Source organism: Salmo salar, chromosome ssa20 (assembly GCF_905237065.1).
Source record: "Salmo salar chromosome ssa20, Ssal_v3.1, whole genome shotgun sequence".
Taxonomy (NCBI): domain Eukaryota; kingdom Metazoa; phylum Chordata; class Actinopteri; order Salmoniformes; family Salmonidae; genus Salmo; species Salmo salar.
The window spans coordinates 71,524,917-71,548,202 of record NC_059461.1 but is presented as its reverse complement, the minus strand read 5'-3'; the positions used below and the strand labels follow the sequence as shown (position 1 = coordinate 71,548,202).

Here is a 23,286-nt window from a genome sequence, read left to right as displayed (position 1 = left end):
GGCATCACCCTGTCTCCCCCACTACAACACGGCATCACCCTGTCCCCCACTACAACACGGCATCACCCTGTCCCCCCCACTACAACACGGCATCACCCTGTCCCCCCACTACAACACGGCATCACCCTGTCTCCCCCACTACAACACGGCATCACCCTGTCTCCCCCACTACAACATGGCATCACCCTGTCCCCCCACTACAACACGGCATCACCCTGTCTCCCCCACTACAACACGGCATCACCCTGTCTCCCCCACTACAACATGGCATCACCCTGTCTCCCCCACTACAACACGGCATCACCCTGTCTCCCCCACTACAACATGGCATCACCCTGTCTCCCCCACTACAACACGGCATCACCCTGTCCCCCCCACTACAACACGGCATCACCCTGTCCCCCCCCACTACAACACGGCATCACCCTGTCCCCCCACTACAACACGGCATCACCCTGTCCCCCTCCTACAACACGGCATCACCCTGTCTGCCCCACTACAACACGGCATCAGCCTGTCCCCCCCACTACAACACGGCATCACCCTGTCTCCCACTACAACACGGCATCACCCTGTCTCCCTCCTACAACACGGCATCACCCTGTCCCCCTCCTACAACACGGCATCACCCTGTCCCCCACTACAACACGGCATCACCCTGTCCCCCTCCTACAACACGGCATCACCCTGTCCCCCACTACAACACGGCATCACCCTGTCTCCCTCCTACAACACGGCATCACCCTGTCCCCCTCCTACAACACGGCATCACCCTGTCCCCCTCCTACAACACGGCATCACCCTGTCCCCCACTACAACACGGCATCACCCTGTCCCCCACTACAACACGGCATCACCCTGTCCCCCACTACAACACGGCATCACCCTGTCCCCCACTACAACACGGCATCACCCTGTCTCCCCCACTACAACACGGCATCACCCTGTCTCCCCCACTACAACACGGCATCACCCTGTCCCCCACTACAACACGGCATCACCCTGTCTCCCTCCTACAACACGGCATCACCCTGTCCCCCTCCTACAACACGGCATCACCCTGTCTCCCTCCTACAACACGGCATCACCCTGTCTCCCTCCTACAACACGGCATCACCCTGTCCACCACTACAACATGGCATCACCCTGTCTCCCCCACTACAACACGGCATCACCCTGTCCCCCTCCTACAACACGGCATCACCCTGTCCCCCACTACAACACGGCATCACCCTGTCCCCTCCTACAACACGGCATCACCCTGTCCCCCTCCTACAACACGGCATCACCTTGTCCCCCCCTACAACACGGCATCACCCTGTCCCCCTCCTACAACACGGCATCACCCTGTCCCCCACTACAACACGGCATCACCCTGTCCCCCTCCTACAACACGGCATCACCCTGTCCCCCCACTACAACACGGCATCACCCTGTCCCCCCCTACAACACGGCATCACCCTGTCCCCCTCCTACAACACGGCATCACCCTGTCCCCCTCCTACAACACGGCATCACCCTGTCCCCCTCCTACAACACGGCATCACCCTGTCCCCCTCCTACAACACGGCATCACCCTGTCCCCCACTACAACACGGCATCACCCTGTCCCCCCCACTACAACACGGCATCACCCTGTCCCCCCTCCTACAACACGGCATCACCCTGTCCCCCTCCTACAACACGGCATCACCCTGTCTCCCCTCCTACAACACGGCATCACCCTGTCCCCCACTACAACACGGCATCACCCTGTCTCCCCCACTACAACACGGCATCACCCTGTCCCCCACTACAACACGGCATCACCCTGTCCCCCTCCTACAACACGGCATCACCCTGTCCCCCTCCTACAACACGGCATCACCCTGTCCCCCCACTACAACACGGCATCACCCTGTCCCCCTCCTACAACACGGCATCACCCTGTCCCCCCACTACAACACGGCATCACCCTGTCCCCCTCCTACAACACGGCATCACCCTGTCTCCCTCCTACAACACGGCATCACCCTGTCCCCCCACTACAACACGGCATCACCCTGTCCCCCTCCTACAACACGGCATCACCCTGTCCCCCTCCTACAACACGGCATCACCCTGTCTCCCTCCTACAACACGGCATCACCCTGTCTCCCTCCTACAACACGGCATCACCCTGTCCCCCCACTACAACACGGCATCACCCTGTCCCCCTCCTACAACACGGCATCACCCTGTCCCCCTCCTACAACACGGCATCACCCTGTCCCCCTCCTACAACACGGCATCACCCTGTCCCCCCTCCTACAACACGGCATCACCCTGTCCCCCTCCTACAACACGGCATCACCCTGTCCCCCCACTACAACACGGCATCACCCTGTCCTCCCCCACTACAACACGGCATCACCCTGTCCCCCCACTACAACACGGCATCACCCTGTCCCCCCACTACAACACGGCATCACCCTGTCCCCCCCCTACAACACGGCATCACCCTGTCCCCCTCCTACAACACGGCATCACCCTGTCCCCCCACTACAACACGGCATCACCCTGTCCCCCCCACTACAACACGGCATCACCCTGTCCCCCCCACTACAACACGGCATCACCCTGTCTCCCCCACTACAACACGGCATCAGCCTGTCCCCCCACTACAACACGGCATCACCCTGTCCCCCACTACAACACGGCATCACCCTGTCTCCCTCCTACAACACGGCATCACCCTGTCCCCCTCCTACAACACGGCATCACCCTGTCCCCCCACTACAACACGGCATCACCCTGTCCCCCTCCTACAACACGGCATCACCCTGTCCCCCACTACAACACGGCATCACCCTGTCCCCCTCCTACAACACGGCATCACCCTGTCCCCCTCCTACAACACGGCATCACCCTGTCCCCCTCCTACAACACGGCATCACCCTGTCCCCCACTACAACACGGCATCACCCTGTCCCCCACTACAACACGGCATCACCCTGTCCCCCCACTACAACACGGCATCACCCTGTCCCCCCACTACAACACGGCATCACCCTGTCTCCCCCACTACAACACGGCATCACCCTGTCTCCCCCACTACAACACGGCATCACCCTGTCCCCCACTACAACACGGCATCACCCTGTCGCCCTCCTACAACACGGCATCACCCTGTCCCCCTCCTACAACACGGCATCACCCTGTCTCCCTCCTACAACACGGCATCACCCTGTCGCCCTCCTACAACACGGCATCACCCTGTCCACCACTACAACATGGCATCACCCTGTCTCCCCCACTACAACACGGCATCACCCTGTCCCCCTCCTACAACACGGCATCACCCTGTCCCCCACTACAACACGGCATCACCCTGTCCCCCTCCTACAACACGGCATCACCCTGTCCCCCTCCTACAACACGGCATCACCTTGTCCCCCCCTACAACACGGCATCACCCTGTCCCCCACTACAACACGGCATCACCCTGTCCCCCTCCTACAACACGGCATCACCCTGTCCCCCTCACTACAACACGGCATCACCCTGTCCCCCCCCTACAACACGGCATCACCCTGTCCCCCTCCTACAACACGGCATCACCCTGTCCCCCACTACAACACGGCATCACCCTGTCCCCCTCCTACAACACGGCATCACCCTGTCCCCCTCCTACAACACGGCATCACCCTGTCCCCCTCCTACAACACGGCATCACCCTGTCCCCCCCACTACAACACGGCATCACCCTGTCCCCCTCCTACAACACGGCATCACCCTGTCCCCCTCCTACAACACGGCATCACCCTGTCCCCCTCCTACAACACGGCATCACCCTGTCCCCCCACTACAACACGGCATCACCCTGTCTCCCCCACTACAACACGGCATCACCCTGTCCCCCCACTACAACACGGCATCACCCTGTCCCCCTCCTACAACACGGCATCACCCTGTCCCCCTCCTACAACACGGCATCACCCTGTCCCCCACTACAACACGGCATCACCCTGTCCCCCTCCTACAACACGGCATCACCCTGTCCCCCCACTACAACACGGCATCACCCTGTCCCCCTCCTACAACACGGCATCACCCTGTCTCCCTCCTACAACACGGCATCACCCTGTCCCCCCACTACAACACGGCATCACCCTGTCCCCCTCCTACAACACGGCATCACCCTGTCCCCCTCCTACAACACGGCATCACCCTGTCTCCCCTCCTACAACACGGCATCACCCTGTCCCCCCACTACAACACGGCATCACCCTGTCCCCCCACTACAACACGGCATCACCCTGTCCCCCTCCTACAACACGGCATCACCCTGTCTCCCCCCCTACAACACGGCATCACCCTGTCTCCCCCCCTACAACACGGCATCACCCTGTCTCCCCCACTACAACACGGCATCACCCTGTCTCCCCTACTACAACACGGCATCACCCTGTCCCCTCCTACAACACGGCATCACCCTGTCCCCCCACTACAACACGGCATCACCCTGTCCCCCTCCTACAACACGGCATCACCCTGTCCCCCACTACAACACGGCATCACCCTGTCCCCCTCCTACAACACGGCATCACCCTGTCTCCCTCCTACAACACGGCATCACCCTGTCCCCCCACTACAACACGGCATCACCCTGTCTCCCTCCTACAACACGGCATCACCCTGTCCCCCTCCTACAACACGGCATCACCCTGTCCCCCACTACAACACGGCATCACCCTGTCTCCCCACTACAACACGGCATCACCCTGTCCCCCCCTACAACACGGCATCACCCTGTCCCCCCCACTACAACACGGCATCACCCTGTCCCCCTCCTACAACACGGCATCACCCTGTCCCCCTCCTACAACACGGCATCACCCTGTCCCCCTCCTACAACACGGCATCACCCTGTCCCCCTCCTACAACACGGCATCACCCTGTCCCCCCACTACAACACGGCATCACCCTGTCCCCCTCCTACAACACGGCATCACCCTGTCCCCCTCCTACAACACGGCATCACCCTGTCTCCCCTCCTACAACACGGCATCACCCTGTCCCCCACTACAACACGGCATCACCCTGTCCCCCCACTACAACACGGCATCACCCTGTCCCCCACTACAACACGGCATCACCCTGTCCCCCTCCTACAACACGGCATCACCCTGTCCCCCTCCTACAACACGGCATCACCCTGTCTCCCCCCACTACAACACGGCATCACCCTGTCCCCTCCTACAACACGGCATCACCCTGTCCCCCCACTACAACACGGCATCACCCTGTCTCCCCCACTACAACACGGCATCACCCTGTCCCCCTCCTACAACACGGCATCACCCTGTCCCCCCACTACAACACGGCATCACCCTGTCCCCCTCCTACAACACGGCATCACCCTGTCCCCCTCCTACAACACGGCATCACCCTGTCTCCCTCCTACAACACGGCATCACCCTGTCCCCCACTACAACACGGCATCACCCTGTCCCCCCCACTACAACACGGCATCACCCTGTCCCCCTCCTACAACACGGCATCACCCTGTCTCCCCCACTACAACACGGCATCACCCTGTCTCCCCCACTACAACACGGCATCACCCTGTCCCCCACTACAACACGGCATCACCCTGTCCCCCTCCTACAACACGGCATCACCCTGTCCCCTCCTACAACACGGCATCACCCTGTCCCCCCCCTACAACACGGCATCACCCTCTCCCCCCACTACAACACGGCATCACCCTCTCCCCCCACTACAACACGGCATCACCCTCTCTCCCCCCCTACAACACGGCATCACCCTCTCTCCCCCCTACAACACGGCATCACCCTCTCTCCCCCCTACAACACGGCATCACCCTCTCTCCCCTCCTACAACACGGCATCACCCTCTCTCCTCCTACAACACGGCATCACCCTCTCTCCCCCCTCTTACAACACGGCATCACCCTCTCTCCCCCCTACAACACGGCATCACCCTCTCTCCCCCTCCTACAACACGGCATCACCCTCTCTCCCCCCTACAACACGGCATCACCCTCTCTCCCCCCCTACAACACGGCATCACCCTCTCTCCCCCCTACAACACGGCATCACCCTCTCTCCCCCCTACAACACGGCATCACCCTCTCTCCCCCTACAACACGGCATCACCCTCTCTCCCCCCCTACAACACGGCATCACCCTCTCTCCTCCTACAACACGGCATCACCCTCTCTCCCCCTACAACACGGCATCACCCTCTCTCCCCCTCTTACAACACGGCATCACCCTCTCTCCCCCCTACAACACGACATCACCCTCTCTCCCCCTCCTACAACACGGCATCACCCTCTCTCCCCCCCCTACAACACGGCATCACCCTCTCTCCCCCCCCTACAACACGGCATCACCCTCTCTCCCCCCCTACAACACGGCATCACCCTCTCCCCCCCTACAACACGGCATCACCCTCTCTCCCCCCCCTACAACACGGCATCACCCTCTCTCCCCCCCTACAACACGGCATCACCCTCTCTCCCCCCTACAACACGGCATCACCCTCTCTCCCCCCTACAACACGGCATCACCCTCTCTCCCCTCCTACAACACGGCATCACCCTCTCTCCCCCTACAACACGGCATCACCCTCTCTCCCCCTCCTACAACACGGCATCACCCTCTCTCCCCCCTACAACACGGCATCACCCTCTCTCCCCCCCTACAACACGGCATCACCCTCTCTCCCCCCCTACAACACGGCATCACCCTCTCTCCCCCCTACAACACGGCATCACCCTCTCTCCCCCCTACAACACGGCATCACCCTCTCTCCCCCCTACAACACGGCATCACCCTCTCTCCCCTACAACACGGCATCACCCTCTCTCCCCCCTACAACACGGCATCACCCTCTCTCCCCCCTACAACACGGCATCACCCTCTCTCCCCCCTACAACACGGCATCACCCTCTCTCCCCCTACAACACGGCATCACCCTCTCTCCCCCCTACAACACGGCATCACCCTCTCTCCTCCTACAACACGGCATCACCCTCTCTCCTCCTACAACACGGCATCACCCTCTCTCCTCCTACAACACGGCATCACCCTCTCTCCCCCCTCTTACAACACGGCATCACCCTCTCTCTCCCCCTACAACACGACATCACCCTCTCTCCCCCCTCCTACAACACGGCATCACCCTCTCTCCCCCCCTACAACACGGCATCACCCTCTCTCCCCCCCTACAACACGGCATCACCCTCTCTCCCCCCCCTACAACACGGCATCACCCTCTCTCCCCCCTACAACACGGCATCACCCTCTCTCCCCCCTACAACACGGCATCACCCTCTCTCCCCCCCTACAACACGGCATCACCCTCTCTCCCCCCTACAACACGGCATCACCCTCTCTCCCCCCTACAACACGGCATCACCCTCTCTCCCCCCCTACAACACGGCATCACCCTCTCTCCCCCCCTACAACACGGCATCACCCTCTCTCCCCCCCTACAACACGGCATCACCCTCTCTCCCCCCCCTACAACACGGCATCACCCTCTCTCCCCCCTACAACACGGCATCACCCTCTCTCCCCCTCCTACAACACGGCATCACCCTCTCTCCCCCCTACAACACGGCATCACCCTCTCTCCCCCTACAACACGGCATCACCCTCTCTCCCCCTACAACACGGCATCACCCTCTCTCCCCCTACAACACGGCATCACCCTCTCTCTCCCCTACAACACGGCATCACCCTCTCTCCCCCTACAACACGGCATCACCCTCTCTCCCCCCTACAACACGGCATCACCCTCTCTCCCCCTACAACACGGCATCACCCTCTCTCCCCCTACAACACGGCATCACCCTCTCTCCCCCCCTACAACACGGCATCACCCTCTCTCCCCCTACAACACGGCATCACCCTCTCTCCCCCCTACAACACGGCATCACCCTCTCTCTCCCCCTACAACACGGCATCACTCTCTCTCCCCTACAACACGGCATCACCCTCTCTCCCCCCTCCTACAACACGGCATCACCCTCTCTCCCCCCTCCTACAACACGGCATCACCCTCTCTCCCCCCTCTTACAACACGGCATCACCCTCTCTCTCCCCCTACAACACGGCATCACCCTCTCTTTCCACTACAACACGGCATCACCCTCTCTCCCCCTACAACACGGCATCACCCTCTCTCCCCCCTACAACACGGCATCACCCTCTCTCCCCCTACAACACGGCATCACCCTCTCTCCCCCTACAACACGGCATCACCCTCTCTCCCCCCCTACAACACGGCATCACCCTCTCTCCCCCTACAACACGGCATCACCCTCTCCCTCCATCTCTCTCTCTCTCTGGCAGACATCACCGTGGGAGAGGAGAGGTTGCTCCAAACCCAGTTTGTCACTGTTTAATAACCTGTCTCACAGTCAGCAGGGGTTTGAAGTCTGTCTGACAGCACTGCACCGTGTGGACTCATGTTTGGAGTAAAGAATTGCACCAATTTTCCAACCATATATTGTGCGGAAACACCGATAAAGCGATGCTATACGGATGGGTTTGTGCCTGGGTGGGAGGAGTGGGTAAAAGGAGGGATGGGAGGAGTGGAGTTAGAACAATGGATTAGGGGGAGCAAATCAATGGTGACTGGTACATGACTATTAGTGCATACTAAACAGTCTGAGCAAAAACATCTGTCAAAACAATGCTTCTGTCCTTTTCATTCAACTCCATGCTTTTACATCAGCCCATGTGCAGCTCTCCTGGGCCACCAGACGACAATCAAACTAAGGCTTGTCATGAGATACATGTTTGCATTGCTCTGTTTGAAGCTGAAGAGGTAAAGGAGGGAGGCCAGGGGCAGAGCGAAAGGGAAGGAGTCCTTCCTGCCTAGAGCATGTCTAGTAGAGGTAGACTGCAGGGCTTTGGAAGCAGCCATGTTGACTGTTGAGAACGAGGGACTTTTGTTTTACCCGGCATGGTTCTCTCTCTTCTGGCGTGCTCCTCATTAACGTCACTCAGGATCAGTTTGGGGAAGACCAACCCCAGTAGCCTCCAGTCCCAGATCCTGACCCGCTCCTGACCTGCTGCCTGCCTGTTCTGTTCCACACCAGAACACACTGACTGACTCCCCATCGAACCCCCTCCAGCCACCAGGGCAGCAGCACGGTAGGGATACTTACAGCATGCCTAGGCAGTGAGCTGAAAGCAGAGGGAGGCAGGGCTTGGCCAACGATGTAATTTCAGACCCGGAGTGAGAGACAGTAGTCTTGGACTGAAAGTTGAACCACTTAGATTCAGAAAAACATATTGGCAATTCCACAGTAACAGAGTGATGCTAAGACTCAGGTTTTCACTTTAACATGTATGTCAAACAAAAACCAATGATTGCAAAGTTGATTGCAAAGTTAAACAATCTACACTACATGACCAAAAGTATGTGGACACCTGCTCGTCTAACATCTCATTCCAAAATCATGGGCATAAAAAACAGCCCAAGACCATTATTCCCCCTCCACCAAACTTTACATTTGGCACTATGCATTGGGGAAGGTAGCGTTCTCCTGGCATCAGCCAAACCCAGATTTGTCAGCTGGACAGCCAAGAAGCTCCAGAGTCCAATGGCGGCGAGCTTTATACCACTCCAGTCGACGCTTGGTATTGCGATCTTAGGGTTTTGTGCAGCTGCTCGGCCATGGAAACCCATTTCATGAAGCTCCCAACGAACAGTTATTGTGCTGATGTTGCTTCCAGAGGGAGTTTGGAACTTGGTAGTTAGTGTTGGTCCCGTTCTGTGAGCTTGTGTGTCCTACCACTTCGCGGCTGAGCAATCGTTGCTCCTAGACGTTTCCACTTCACAATAACAGCACTTACAGTTGACCAGGGCAACTCTAGCAGGGCAGAAATTTGACGAATTGACTTGTTGGAAAGGTGGCATCCTATGACGGTGCCACGTTGAAAGTCACTGAGCTCTTCAGTGAGGCCATTCTACTGCAAATGTTTGTCTGTGGAGATTGCATGGCTGGTGCTAAATTTTATACACCTGTCAGCATCGGGTGTGGCTGAAATAGCTGAATCCACTCATTTGAAGGGGTGTCCACATACTTTTGTGTGTATATATAAATACTACTTAATAACAATTTCCACAGAACATTTGACAAAAACACATTTACTTGAACATTCTGTTACCAAACTTTGCATCTGCACTGTTCTTCAAGTAAATGTGTTTTCATAAAATCTTCAGTGGAAATTATTACATGTAGTCCTTGTGCATAGAGTTGTATGGTTTGTTTAACTTTTAAATCATTGTTTTTTGTTTGAAATATATTTTAGAGTGAAAAAGCTGAGTCTCAGCATTACTCTGTTACTGTGGAATTACCCATATAGTACAGGGCCTAGTCAGAACTACTGACTGATGATGACACCATCTCAAAACAGGGAAATAATTCTCTACTACAGAAGGTTTTCCTTGTACATTGTAGATAGCAGCTTTCTCAGCCCAAAACAACTCCTTTTGTGATGTCATCAAAAGGTAGACTGCAGCCTCATTTCTTTGTATCAGCCAACCTTTCATCTCAGAGCATCAAACATCTATAGCTCTATGCAACGTATACGTCAAGACCCTCAAAGAATCAAAAGAGTAGTGTCAGGTTTAACCAAAGCCTTCTTGTCCAATTCTATTACTCCAACAGCAGAAACGTGGAGCACCTGCTGCAAATATCAGAAAACTGAGAGAAAAAAGGAGACACTGCTTTGCCAGGTTGTCAACAGAAAAAACAAGGACTGCTAGAAGTGCAGCGGGAGAGGGAGAGAGGCACACACAGAGAAAGCAATGGAGAGCAGATTGAATGGGACTAAGCAGTGGTTTGCTGGGTTCTTAATTGGTGTCAGAGGGATCGGCCACACAGGAGAGTGAGAACTGGGCTCTTGGACCAGCGCCCCTCTCCTGGTAAGGGCCAAGCGTCCACTGTGGGGAGGGAGAGAGAGTTCACACATCCTCACCTTTGGACTTTAAAAAAGTCCCTCTCCCCCCACCTCCTCCTCCTCCAGCCCCTCACGACCAGAGCTAACTGCTCAGCTACTTCTCACTACACAACGCTCTCACACCTCACGACCAGAGCTAACTGCTCAGCTACTTCTCACTACACAACGCTCTCACACCTCACGACCAGAGCTAACTGCTCAGCTACTTCTCACTACACAACGCTCTCACACCTCACGACCAGAGCTAACTGCTCAGCTACTTCTCACTACACAACGCTCTCACACCTCACGACCAGAGCTAACTGCTCAGCTACTTCTCACTACACAACGCTCTCACACCTCACGGCCAGAGCTAACTGCTCAGCTACTTCTCACTACACAACGCTCTCACACCTCACGGCCAGAGCTAACTGCTCAGCTACTTCTCACTACACAACGCTCTCACACCTCACGACCAGAGCTAACTGCTCAGCTACTTCTCACTACACAACGCTTTCACACCTCACGGCCAGAGCTAACTGCTCAGCTACTTCTCACTACACAACGCTCTCACACCTCACGACCAGAGCTAACTGCTCAGCTACTTCTCACTACACAACGCTCTCACACCTCACTGCCAGAGCTAACTGCTCAGCTACTTCTCACTACACAACGCTCTCACACCTCACTGCCAGAGCTAACTGCTCAGCTACTTCTCACTACACAACGCTCTCACACCTCACGACCAGAGCTAACTGCTCAGCTACTTCTCACTACACAACGCTCTCACACCAGAGCACCAGAAGAAACGGGGAAAATTACATGTAACAATAAAACTGTGAACTCAATTCCTACCTACCACCGACCCCCTCCACACATACACACTTCCAGTAGTCACACAGGTAGAGTCCTGGGTTTGATGTGAGAGCAGCACCCACTGAGGTATTGTTTTGACAGTTCTCATGGCAGTAAATGCCAAAGCTTCTCCAGTCAGGGAGGGTGCGTGTTAGTGAGGGGAACTCAAGGAGCCCATTATGCTGTGCAGTGTGCACTCAACCTTTTGTATTTCTTCTCTCTCTCACCCAGAGAATGGTCTCTCACGAACCCACCATGTGCTGGGGTTGGAAAACCATTCATAGATTACTTTCTTTTCAGAAATAACGGCCATTTATTGGCCAAATTGTGGGCGTTGAACATTTTGAGGAGGATATTCTCTCTGGTGATGTTTGGTCACAGGACCAGTGCATGATCATTATTTTCATCCTACACAATATGAACAGAGATTATAGAGACGTCTACAGGCTCTCATAACCAATGGCTCTCAGGTTCTGAGAGCGGCAAAGAGAACAGGCATTTACAATCATGAATCATGACACTTCAGATCAGAGTTCAAACTATGGCTTGCCGTGCCTTCAGAACGTATTCACACCCCTGGACTTTTTCAAAATGTTGTTTCAAAGTGGAATTAAAATCTATTGAATTGTCATTGCTTTTGTCAAAGATCTACACAAAATACTAATGGAAACTACAACACACATATATGTTGATTAGATAAGTATTCAACCCCCCCTATGCGTCAATCCATGTTAGAATTATCTTTGGCAGCGATTACAGCTGAGTGTTTCTGGGTAAGCCCAAGAGCTTTGCAAACCTGGATTGTACAATATTTGGACACTATTCCTTTTTAAATTCTTCAAGCTCTGTTAAGTTGGTTTTTGATCATTGCTAAGCCATATCGCCATAGATTTTCATACAGATTTAAGTTAAAATGTAACTAGGCCACTCAGGAACATTCAATGTCGTCTTGGTAAGTAACTCCAATGTATATTTGGCCTAAGGCTATTGTCCTGCTGAAAGATGGATTTGTCTCCCAGTGTCTGTTGGAAAGCAGACAGAACCAGGTTTTCCTCAAAGACTTCTCATTAAATCAACAACAAAAACTCCCTAGTCCTTGCCAATGCCAAGCATACCTATAACAAGATGCAGCCACCACCATGAAAATATGAAGAGATGTACTCAGTGATGTGTTTGATTTGCCCCAACCATACAGTGCATTCGGAAAGTATTCCGACAACTTGACTTCTTCCACATTCTGTTACGTTACAGCATTATTCTAAAATGGATTCAATTGTTTTGTTATCCTCAATTTACACACAATACCCCATAATAACAAAGCAAAAACAGGTTTCAACATTTTAGCAAATGTATTAAAAACAAGACAGAAATATCACATTTACATAAGTATTCAGACCATTTACTCAGTACTTTGTTGAAGCATGTTTGGCAGCGATTACAGCCTCGAGTCTTCTTGGGTATGACGCTACAAGCTTGCCACACCTGTATTTGGGGAGTTTCTCCCATTCTTCTCTGCAGATCCCCTCAAGCTCTGTCAGGTTGGATGGGGAACGTCGCTGCACAGCTATTTTCAGGTCTCTCCACAGATGTTAAATCGGGTTCAAGTCTGGGCCCTCGCTGGGCCACTCAAGGACATTGAGACTTGTCTCGAAGCCACTCCAGCGTTGTCTTGGCTGTGTGCTTAGGGCCGTTGTCATGTTGGAAGGTGAACCTTCACCCCAGTCTGAGGTCCTGAGACTGTTTTCATCAAGGATCTCTATATTTTGCTCTGTTAATCTTTCCCTCGATCTTGACTAGTTTCCCAGTCCCTCCCACTGAAAAACATCCCCAGAGCATGATGCTGCCACCACCATGCTTCACCGTAGGGATTGTGCCAGGTTCCCTCCAGAGTTCACACTTGGCCTGTCAACTGTGGGACTTTACAGTGGCTTGTGAAAGTATTCACCCCTTTTGGCATTTTTCCTATATTGTTGCCTTAAAACTGGAATTAAAATAGATTTTTGGTGGGTTTGTATGATTTGATTTACACAACATGCCTACCACTTGGAAGATGCAAAATATGTTTTATTGTGAAATAAACAAGAAATAAGACCTTACAAAAAAAAACTTCAACTTCAATCCAATTACAGCTGCAAGTCTCTTGGGGTATGTCTCTATGAGCTTGGCACATCTAGCCACTGGGATTTTTACTCATTCTTCAAGGCAATACTGCTCCAGCTCCTTCAAATTGGTTGGCTTCTGCTGGTGTACAGCAACCTTTAAGTCATACCACAGATTCTCAGTTGGATTGAGGTCTGGGCTTTGACTAGGCCATTCCAATACATTTTAATGTTTCCCTTTAAACCACTCAAGTGTTGCTTTAGCAGTATGCTTAGGGTTATTGTCCTGCTGGAAGGTGAACCTCCGTCCCAGTCTCACACCTACTCATTCACAGGTTTTTCTTTATTTTTAATATTTTTCTACATTGTAGAATAATAGTGAAGACATCAAAACTATGAAATAACACATATTGCCTTGATGACAGCCATCCTTTGCCTTGATGACAGCTTTGCACACTCTTAGCATTCTCTCAACCAGCTTCACCTGGAATGCTTTTCCAACAATCTTTTAGGAGTACCCACATATGCTGAGCACTTGTTGGCTGCTTCTCCTTCACTCTGCGGTCCAACTCATCCCAAACCATCTCAATTGGGTTTAGGTCGGGTGATTGTGGAGGCCAGATCATCTGATGCACCACTCCACCATTCTCCGTCTTGGTCAAATAGCCCTTACACAGCCTGTAGATGTGTTTTGAGTCATTGTCCTGTTGAAAAACAAATGATACTCCCACTAAGTGCAAACCAGATGGGATGGCATATCGCTGCAGATTGCTGTGGTAGCCATCCTGGTTAAGTGTGCTTTGAATTCTAAATAAATCATCAAGTGTCACGAGCAAAGCACCCCCACACCATCACACCCGCTTCACAGTGGGAACTACACATGCAAAGATCATCCATTCACCTACTCTGCGTCTCACAAAGATGAGGTGGTTGGAACCAACAATCTCAAATTTGGATTCATCAGACCAAGACAGATTTTCACTGGTCTAGTGTCCATTGCTCATGTTTCTTGGCCGAAGCAAGTCTCTTCTTCTTATTGGTGTCCTTTAGTGGTGGTTTCTATGCAGTAAATCGACCATGAAGGCCTGATTCACACAGTCTCCTCTGAACAGTTGATGTGTCTGTTACTTGAACTCTGTGAAGCATTTATTTGGGCTGCAATTTCTGAGGCTGGTTACTAATGAACTTATCCTCTGCAGCTGAGGTAACTTTGGGTCTTCCTTTCCTGTGGCGGTCCTCATGAGAGCCAGTTTCATCATAGCGCTTGATGGTTTTACGACTGCACTTGAAGAAACTTTCAAAGTTCTTGAAATTATCCGGATTGACTGACCTTCATGTCTTAAAGTAATGGACTGTCGTTTCTCTTTGCTTATTTGAGCTGTTCTTGCCATAATATGGACTTGTTCTTTTACCAAATAGGGCTATCTTCTGTATACCACTCCTACCTTGTCACAACACAACTGATTGTCTCAAACGCATTAAGGAAAGAAATTCCACAAATGAACTTTTAACAAGGCACCCCTGTTAATTGAAATGCATTCCAGGTGGTTACCGCATGAAGCTGGTTGAGAGAATGCCAAGATTGTGCAAAGCTGTTATCACGGCAAAGGGTGGCTACTTTGAAGAATCTCAAAAATAAAATATATTTTGATTTGTTTAACACTTTTTGGGTTGCTACATGATTCCATAAGTGCTATTTCATAGTTCTGATGTCTTCATTATTATTCTACAATGTAGAAAATAGTAAAAATAAAGAAAATCCCTGAAATGATTAGGTTTCCTCACTTTTGACTGGTACTGTATGTAAATAAGGTATTTCTGTTTTTTTAATACATTTGCAAACATTTCTAAAAACTGTTTTTGCTTGGTCATTATGGGGTACTGTGTGTAGATTGATGAGGAAAACTATGTAATACATTTTAGAATAAGGCTGTAACGTAAATGTGGAAAAAGTCAAGGCGTCTGAATACTTTCCAAATGCACTGTAATGCTTTGTTTTCAGGACCAAAAGTACAACTTATTTGCCAAATTTTTTGCAGTTTTACTTTAGTGCCTTATTGCAAACAGGATGCATGTTTTGGAATATTTGTATTCTGTACAGGCATCCTTCTTTTCATTCTGTCATTTACGTTTTGTCAGTTAAGAACAAATTCTTATTTAAAATGACAGCCTAAAATGGCACCACACTATGCGACTCCCAATCACGCCCGGATATGATACAGCCTGGATTCGAACCAGGGACTGTAGTGTCGCCTCTTGCACAGATGCAGTGCCTTAGATCGCTGCACCACTCGGGAGCCCATTATTACAACACCCCACATTATTGTGTGTAGATGAGTGACAACATCCAGATGTAATCCATGTTAAATTCAGGCTGTAACACAACAACATGTGGATAAAGTAAAGGGGTGTTAATACTTGCTGAAGGTACTGTATGTGTGAGAAGAATAGCCAGGTGCATTTCTTTGTTATTTTCACAAAGCACTCAAAAAAAATATGAAAAACAATGGTTTTCCTTAACAAAATAAAAATCACAGTGCAGTTATAAAACATTTTCTACATTATAGTCTAACTAGACGATAAATCAAATCACATTTTATTGGTCACATGGTTAGCAGATGTTATTTTGAGCGTAGCGAAATGCTTGTACTTCTAGTTCCGACAGTGCAGTAATATTATCAAGTAATCTAACAATTCCACAACAACTACCTAGTTAGGTGACAAGTCAAATTTCTTCAGCCTCCTGAGGTTGAAGAGGCGCTGTTGCGCCTTCTTCACCACATTGTCTGTGTGGGTGGACCATTTCAGTTTGTCTGTGATGTGTACGCCGAGGAACTTAAAGTTTTCCACCTTCTCCACTGCTGTCCCTTCGATGTGGATAGGGGGGTGCTCCCTCTGCTGTTCCTGAAGTCCACGATCATCTCCTTTGTTTTGATGACGTTGAGTGAGAGGTTGTTTTCCTGACACCACACTCCGAGGCCCCTCACCTCCTCCTTATAGGCTGTCTCATCGTTGTTGGTGATCAAGCCTAGTACTATTGTGTCGTCTGCAAACTTGATGATTGAGTTTGAGGCGTGCATGGCCACACAGTCATGGGTGAACAGGGAGTACAGGAGGGGGCTGAGCACGCACCCCTGAGGGGCCCCAGTGTTGAGGATCAGTGAAGTGGAGTTATTTCCTACCTTCACCACCTGGGGGCGGCCCATCAGTAAATCCAGGACCCAATCGCACAGAATGGGGTTGAGACCCAGGGCCTCCAGCTTGATGATGAGCTTGGAGGGTACTATGGTGTTGAATGCTGAGCTGTAGTCAATGAACAGCATTCTTACATAGGTATTCCTCTTGTCCAGATGGGATAGGGCAGTGTGATGGCGATTGCATCGTCTGTGGACCTATTGGGGTGGTAAACCAATTTCAGTGGGTCTAGCTAGGGTGGCCAGTAAGGTGGAGGTGATATGATTCTTGACTAGTCTCTCAAAGCACTTTATGATGACAGAAGGCTATAAAGACCTGGGGAAAGTTGTGTAATTTAAATAAAACCAAAAGAGGAAGAGGTGAACTTTAGGCTACTTTGGTGAATTTGCAAGGCATGCAAAACAAGACACTGTGAGATTAAGATTACCAAGAAACATGCGCACCGCGATTCTTTCTGCCTGCCCCTCCTCGCTCTCCCTCGCCTGAGGAATATTCATTACGCCGATTCAGTTGCAAACGTTTCTTAAACTGAAGCAAACGGAACAAATCGGGGAAGGACCTACCAGAATTTGTCCAACAGAAACTCATTTTAGTTGCAGTTGTTGTGCAACTGTTTGGAAAATGATTACACCCTTGCTCTCGCTCTTCGCTAATGATGCGAGTGTGTCTTCGTTCTGTTGCGTGTAGAATGCCCTAGGCTATTAATTGATGATAGGCCCTGCTTTACTGAAGTTGCGAGACATTGCAAGCCAAGATACAGCATTCCATTGAGAGATACCGTTTTTGATTGCCGATAGATATGCCTAGTTTACGGTTCTGACCGTCTGCCTGGTGACCAACCTGCCTACACTGTGCCCCTCTCCTCTCCTCTCATCTCATCTCCTCTCTCGCTATGAAATACGCACATTTTTGTGTTCTCGGAATATCGGCAGCTAATCAGTCTCTGTTCCAAACAAACTGAATCTTAGGAGTTGATTGCTAGCGGAATCGAATCTTGTAACTCAGAAATGGGAGTTGACACCACTACAGGCAGAGAAAGGCAAGCGACAGGAGATATTAAACCATGTGACCTAAATAGAAAATATTAAACAACAGATCACATCATACCGTATAAAGTTTAACCTGGCTAGGTTACCAGATCAAGAAACACGTCGGGCCCGAGAATGTTTTTTTCACCACACCACTCTGAGACCAGTGGTGCCACTGCTGAGATGTATAGATGCTTGCCCCAGGAGTAGAAAATAACAGCCATAAAACTAACAGTATAGACTCTGGAAAGGCGAACTCCAGGTATGTCTGGATTTAATGTCTGTTTGGTAATAAACCAACAAACTCAGCTTCTTTGACTTGTTCACGAAGTTACCAAATGAATGACAGCCTAGCTAAGTACAGTACTCAACATACGCCTGCTTGTTTCAGTTCTATTCAACATACTCCAAAATATGGGGCAAGTCACAAATATAATGCCATAATGCCACATGATTGTATGCGATGGCGGTTGTATAATTGCATAAAGCTTATTATTGGGTGGTTCGCTTAACACAAAAAAAAACACGTAGCGGCTGTGTTGTGTTCCGACTGCTGCTGAGAACTGCAGCCTGATTTAACGCCCGTTCATCTCGGAGCCCCAGGCCCTGAGCCAGCCTGCCTGCCTGCGCTGCCTGCCTGCCTGCCTGCCTGCCTGCGCTGCCTGCCTGCCTGCCTGCCTGCCTGCCTGCCTGCCTGCCTGCCTGCCAGCCTGCCTGCCTGCCTGCCTGCCAGCCTGCCTGCCTGCCTGCCTGCCTGCCTGCCTGCCTTGGACCAGAGTGGCTGGCCTGGCATGTGAGTGGTGAAGGGAGTGGCTGGCCTGGCATGTGAGTGGTGAAGGGAGTGGCTGGCCTGGCATGTGAGTGGTGAAGGGAGTGGCTGGCCTGGCATGCGAGTGGTGAAGGGAGTGGCTGGCCTGGCATGTGAGTGGTGAGGGAGTGAGTTCGTCATTTCTCCTCCAGTGATTGTCCACTCGGGGAAAGTTCTTCATTTCAATTAGCTGGACAAGTGTGTTGTGGACACCTGCCACCCTTGAAGCCAATCCCGTATTGAAGAGTTAGGAAACAACGTGCTCTCAGACAGTTAGCCTACCAGCCAGCCAGAGGCTGTCCCTCCCTACCCAGCCTTAAATGCCTGAGGTGGATGTTTCTCGTGCTGTCACAAACTGTAGGTACACACACTGGAAACACACACACACTGGAAAAACACACTGGAAACACTCAAAATTGGGACAAAGTGAGCATGCAGCCGACAGCATGGTCTGAGGTAAACGCTTACTGGGAAATTGAACACGGGCAATAAAAACCCTGAGCCAGAGTTACTGACAAACAGAGAACAAAACACGTTTTGCTCAAAAGGACGACGATAACCTGAGGGCTTGAACATTGCTGTACATAAGACCTTTCTTTCATAAATTGTACATGCACCAAAACCCCATGAAATGCTGATTTAATTGCTCTTTAATCCTACAGCCTCTACGTTATTTGACAGCCACATTCTCACTCCACTCAGGGTTAAAAATAAGCCTGCCCTTAAGGGTCCGAAGACAAGTCAAGGTGTGATTTCACCTTCAAATTCCTTTACAGTGTCATTGCTCTTTAGAAACAAACACCTTATAGCCTACATAGGTCTGCATCTTTCTTTATTGTTAAAAATGTCCTTGAGTCAAATTCATGTTTATTCAAAAATGATTGCATAATTGATATCAAGGGTGCTTTTTTGCATAAAACAGCCCACAGAGCAGAAAATATCAAAGCACTGTACAAATCTGTCAAATACTGTAACATATGCTTGCATATCAACACAGTCTGCACTGGAACGAAGTACTGTACAGTCAGACTAGACTTCTGTCAGTATTATCACTATTACTGTACACCATTTTCTATATATATTTTGTATAACCTTTATTTAACTACGCAAGTCAGTTAAGAACAAATTCTTATTTAATTGGACTTCACATGAATAGGTGCATAAAATGTTTTAATAAAATAAAACATTTTATCGTCCCATACACTGGATAAGGTACAGTGAAATGTGTCGTTTTAATGGGTCAGCCATAGTAGTACAGTCCCCCTGGAGAAAAGTAGGGTTTAGTGTCTTACTCAAGGGCACAGACAGATGTTTCACCCTGTCGGCTCGGGTATTTGAACCAGCGACCTTTCGGTTACTAGCCCAACGCTCTAACCGCTAGGCTACCTGCTGCCGAAAACAAGGGGGAAAGAGAGACTGTATCAAGAAACAAGCACATCCCCTAGCTGTTCTCAATTACATACATGTAGCCATACCCAGCCTTAAGATAACATGTGCTTCGGCTTGGAAAGCTTTACCTCTGTCATTCCTGTTTGAAACCTGATCAAAGTAACAGAGTAGCAATGCCTCTCTTTGTGTTAATAAAAAAAAGAAAATGCCCCAATCTACCTCAGCGTCTTTAGGGAAAAAACATTGTGTGAACAACTACAATGTGATACTCTCTCATTCAATCAAATGCAGCGAAGTCTTTAGAGCAGTCACCCAGGGAAATTCTACCTCACTACGGTTTCTAGACAACATGCTGATGTAAACAAGTACAGTGGTGGTGCAGCTATGGGAGAAATCAGACAGCCAGTCATCTACCTGTAGCAGGCTCCAGACCAGCCTGACAGTGACACTTGCATTCCAAAACTAATCTGCAGGCCTACATGTCGTTTTATGACCAGACCCTCTCTGCAGGTCAGCAATGTACCCAGTGTTACAGAAACCAACCAACAAACTAAAAGTCCTCTCCATGAGAGGTTAAAACATGTTCGGCATGTTGTCTTACCTTGGGCTGAGCACGTCTAGGGAAGGCAACTTTAGGATCGATCTGGTAAATATTAAAAAAGGGACAAGAGAAAGAGGAGAAAGGGAGATTAGATAGATATCAATCATTAACAAAGTTGTCAATCACTTAAACACAACGAATCACAGGGATTTGGATGTGTGGGTTCAAAGCATTCCTCATGGATCACAAGACTATCTCACAGACCGGCATGCACGACTTGGACAACGTTAGGATTACCATCACAACTGACAGTACAGACACTACACAAGGGGTATTCAAAAATCAGGTTTCGAGTTCCCCAAGTCCCCTTCAGGACTTCTGTTCTCCATCCTTCCCCTCTGTCCCTGGTCTGAATAAGTCCTTGATCACCAGGTGAGTGGACTCCTTTAGCCAATCAATGACATTAAATCAATCAATGAACTACCAGGGAGAGAAGAGATCCAGCTGTACTGGGAACCTTAGGGCTCAAGCCTCCTACACTAGTAAACAATTATCAGTGTGGGATTTCACATCTTCCCCACACAGATTAATCAAAAGCCATATTAAAGCTGGCTGATTTAATGAAATGCACAATTTTATTTCCTTTTGCATCATCAAACTGTCCAGGTCCATCATTCACATAATCCTGCATTACTCCGTAGAAGCATAGCTGACTAATAAATCAATAGCCCTTCACACATAATGGTTTAGTCAAGGTATATTGACCAAGAAAAAGCATAACTAGCATTAATGCCAAGGTTAATATTTAAGCGCTATGTGAAAAATGTGTAAGGAAAAAAAGCACCATACCACATTTTTTTGATTGAAAGAGCATTTTGACTGCATAATGCTATAATTGTAGAATAATTAAAAATAAAAAGTCAATTCAAAATATATTACATTTTATTTTTCTTTAATATACTTTGTGATTTTGGCAATGCCCTTTCATCTAATTCTCCACAGTCAGATGAATTTGTGGATACCAATTTTATGTCTCTGTGTGCAGTTTGAAGGAACTAGTGCTAGCGAAATTGCTAGCTAGCGTTAGTGCAATGACTGGAAGTCAATGGGTACAGTTGAAGTCGGAAGTTTACATACACCTTAGCCAAATATATTTCAACTCAGTTTTTCACAATTCCTGACATTTAATCCCAGTAAAAAATACCTGTCTTAGGTTATTCAGGATCACCTCTTTATTTTAAGAATGTGAAATGTCAGAATAATAGTAGATAGTATTTATAGTATTTATTTCAGCTTTTATTTCTTTCATCACATTCCCAGTGGGTCAGAAGTTTACATACACTCAATTAGCATTTGGTAGCAGTGCCTTTAAATTGTTTAGCTTGGGTCAAACGCTTTGGGTAGCCTTCCACAAGCTTCCCACAATAAGTTGGGTGAATTTTGGCCCATTCCTCCTGACAGAGCTGGTGTAACTGAGTCAGGTTTGTAGGCCTCCTTGCTCGCACACGCTTTTTCAGTTCAGCCCACAAATGTTCTACAGGATTGAGGTCAGGGCTGGGTGATGGCCACTCCAATACCTTGACTCTGTTGTCCTTAAGCCATTTTGCCACAACTTTGGAAGTATGCTTGGGGTCATTGTCCATTTGGAAGACCCATTTGCGACCAAGCTTTAACTTCCTGACTGATGTCTTGAGGTGTTGCTTCAATATATCCACATAATTTTCCTTCCTCATGAAGCCATCTATTTTGTGAAGTGTACCAGTCCCTCCTGCAGCAAAGCATCGTCACAACATGATGCTGCCACCCCTGTGCTTCACGGTTGGGATGGTGTTCTTCGGCTTGCAAGCCTCCCCCTTCTTCCTCCAAACATAACGATGGTCATTATGGCCAAACAGTTCTATTTTTGTTTCATTAGACCAGAGGACATTTCTCCAAAAAGTACGAGCTTTGACCCATGTGCAGTTGCAAACCGTAGTCTAGCTTTTTTTATGGCGGTTTTGGAGCAGTGGCTTCTTCCTTGCCGAGCAGTCTTTCAGGTTATGTCGATATAGGACTTGTTTTACTGTGGATATAGATACTTTTGTACCCGTTTCCTCCAACATCTTCACAAGGTCATTTTCTGTTGTTCTGGGATTGATGTGCACTTTTCGCACCAAAGTACGTTCATCTCTAGGAGACAGAACGCATCTCCTTCCTGAGCGGTATGACGGCTACGTGGTCCCATGGTGTTCATACTTGCATACTATTGGTTTTACAGATGAACGTGGTACCTTCAGGCGTTTGGAAATTGCTCCCAAGGATGAACCAGACTTGTGTAGCTGTACCATTTTTTTCTGAGGTCTTGGCTGATTTCTTTTGATTTTCCCATGATGTCAAGCAAAGAGGCACGGAGTTTGAAGGTATGCCTTGAAATACATCCACAGGT

General features: G+C 50.0%; 1 protein-coding gene across 9 annotated transcripts in view; it reads right to left on the bottom strand.

The window, feature by feature from the left end:
* Positions 1-23,286, bottom strand: part of LOC106581265 (RNA-binding protein Musashi homolog 2) — a 403,525-nt gene that overhangs the window by 372,917 nt on the left and 7,322 nt on the right. For all 9 annotated transcript variants that reach the window (XM_045703896.1, XM_045703895.1, XM_045703899.1 and 6 more), the window contains exon 5: positions 20,922-20,963. In XM_045703896.1, coding sequence (XP_045559852.1) covers positions 20,922-20,963 — 42 coding nt within the window. The remainder of the gene's footprint in view (positions 1-20,921; positions 20,964-23,286) is intronic.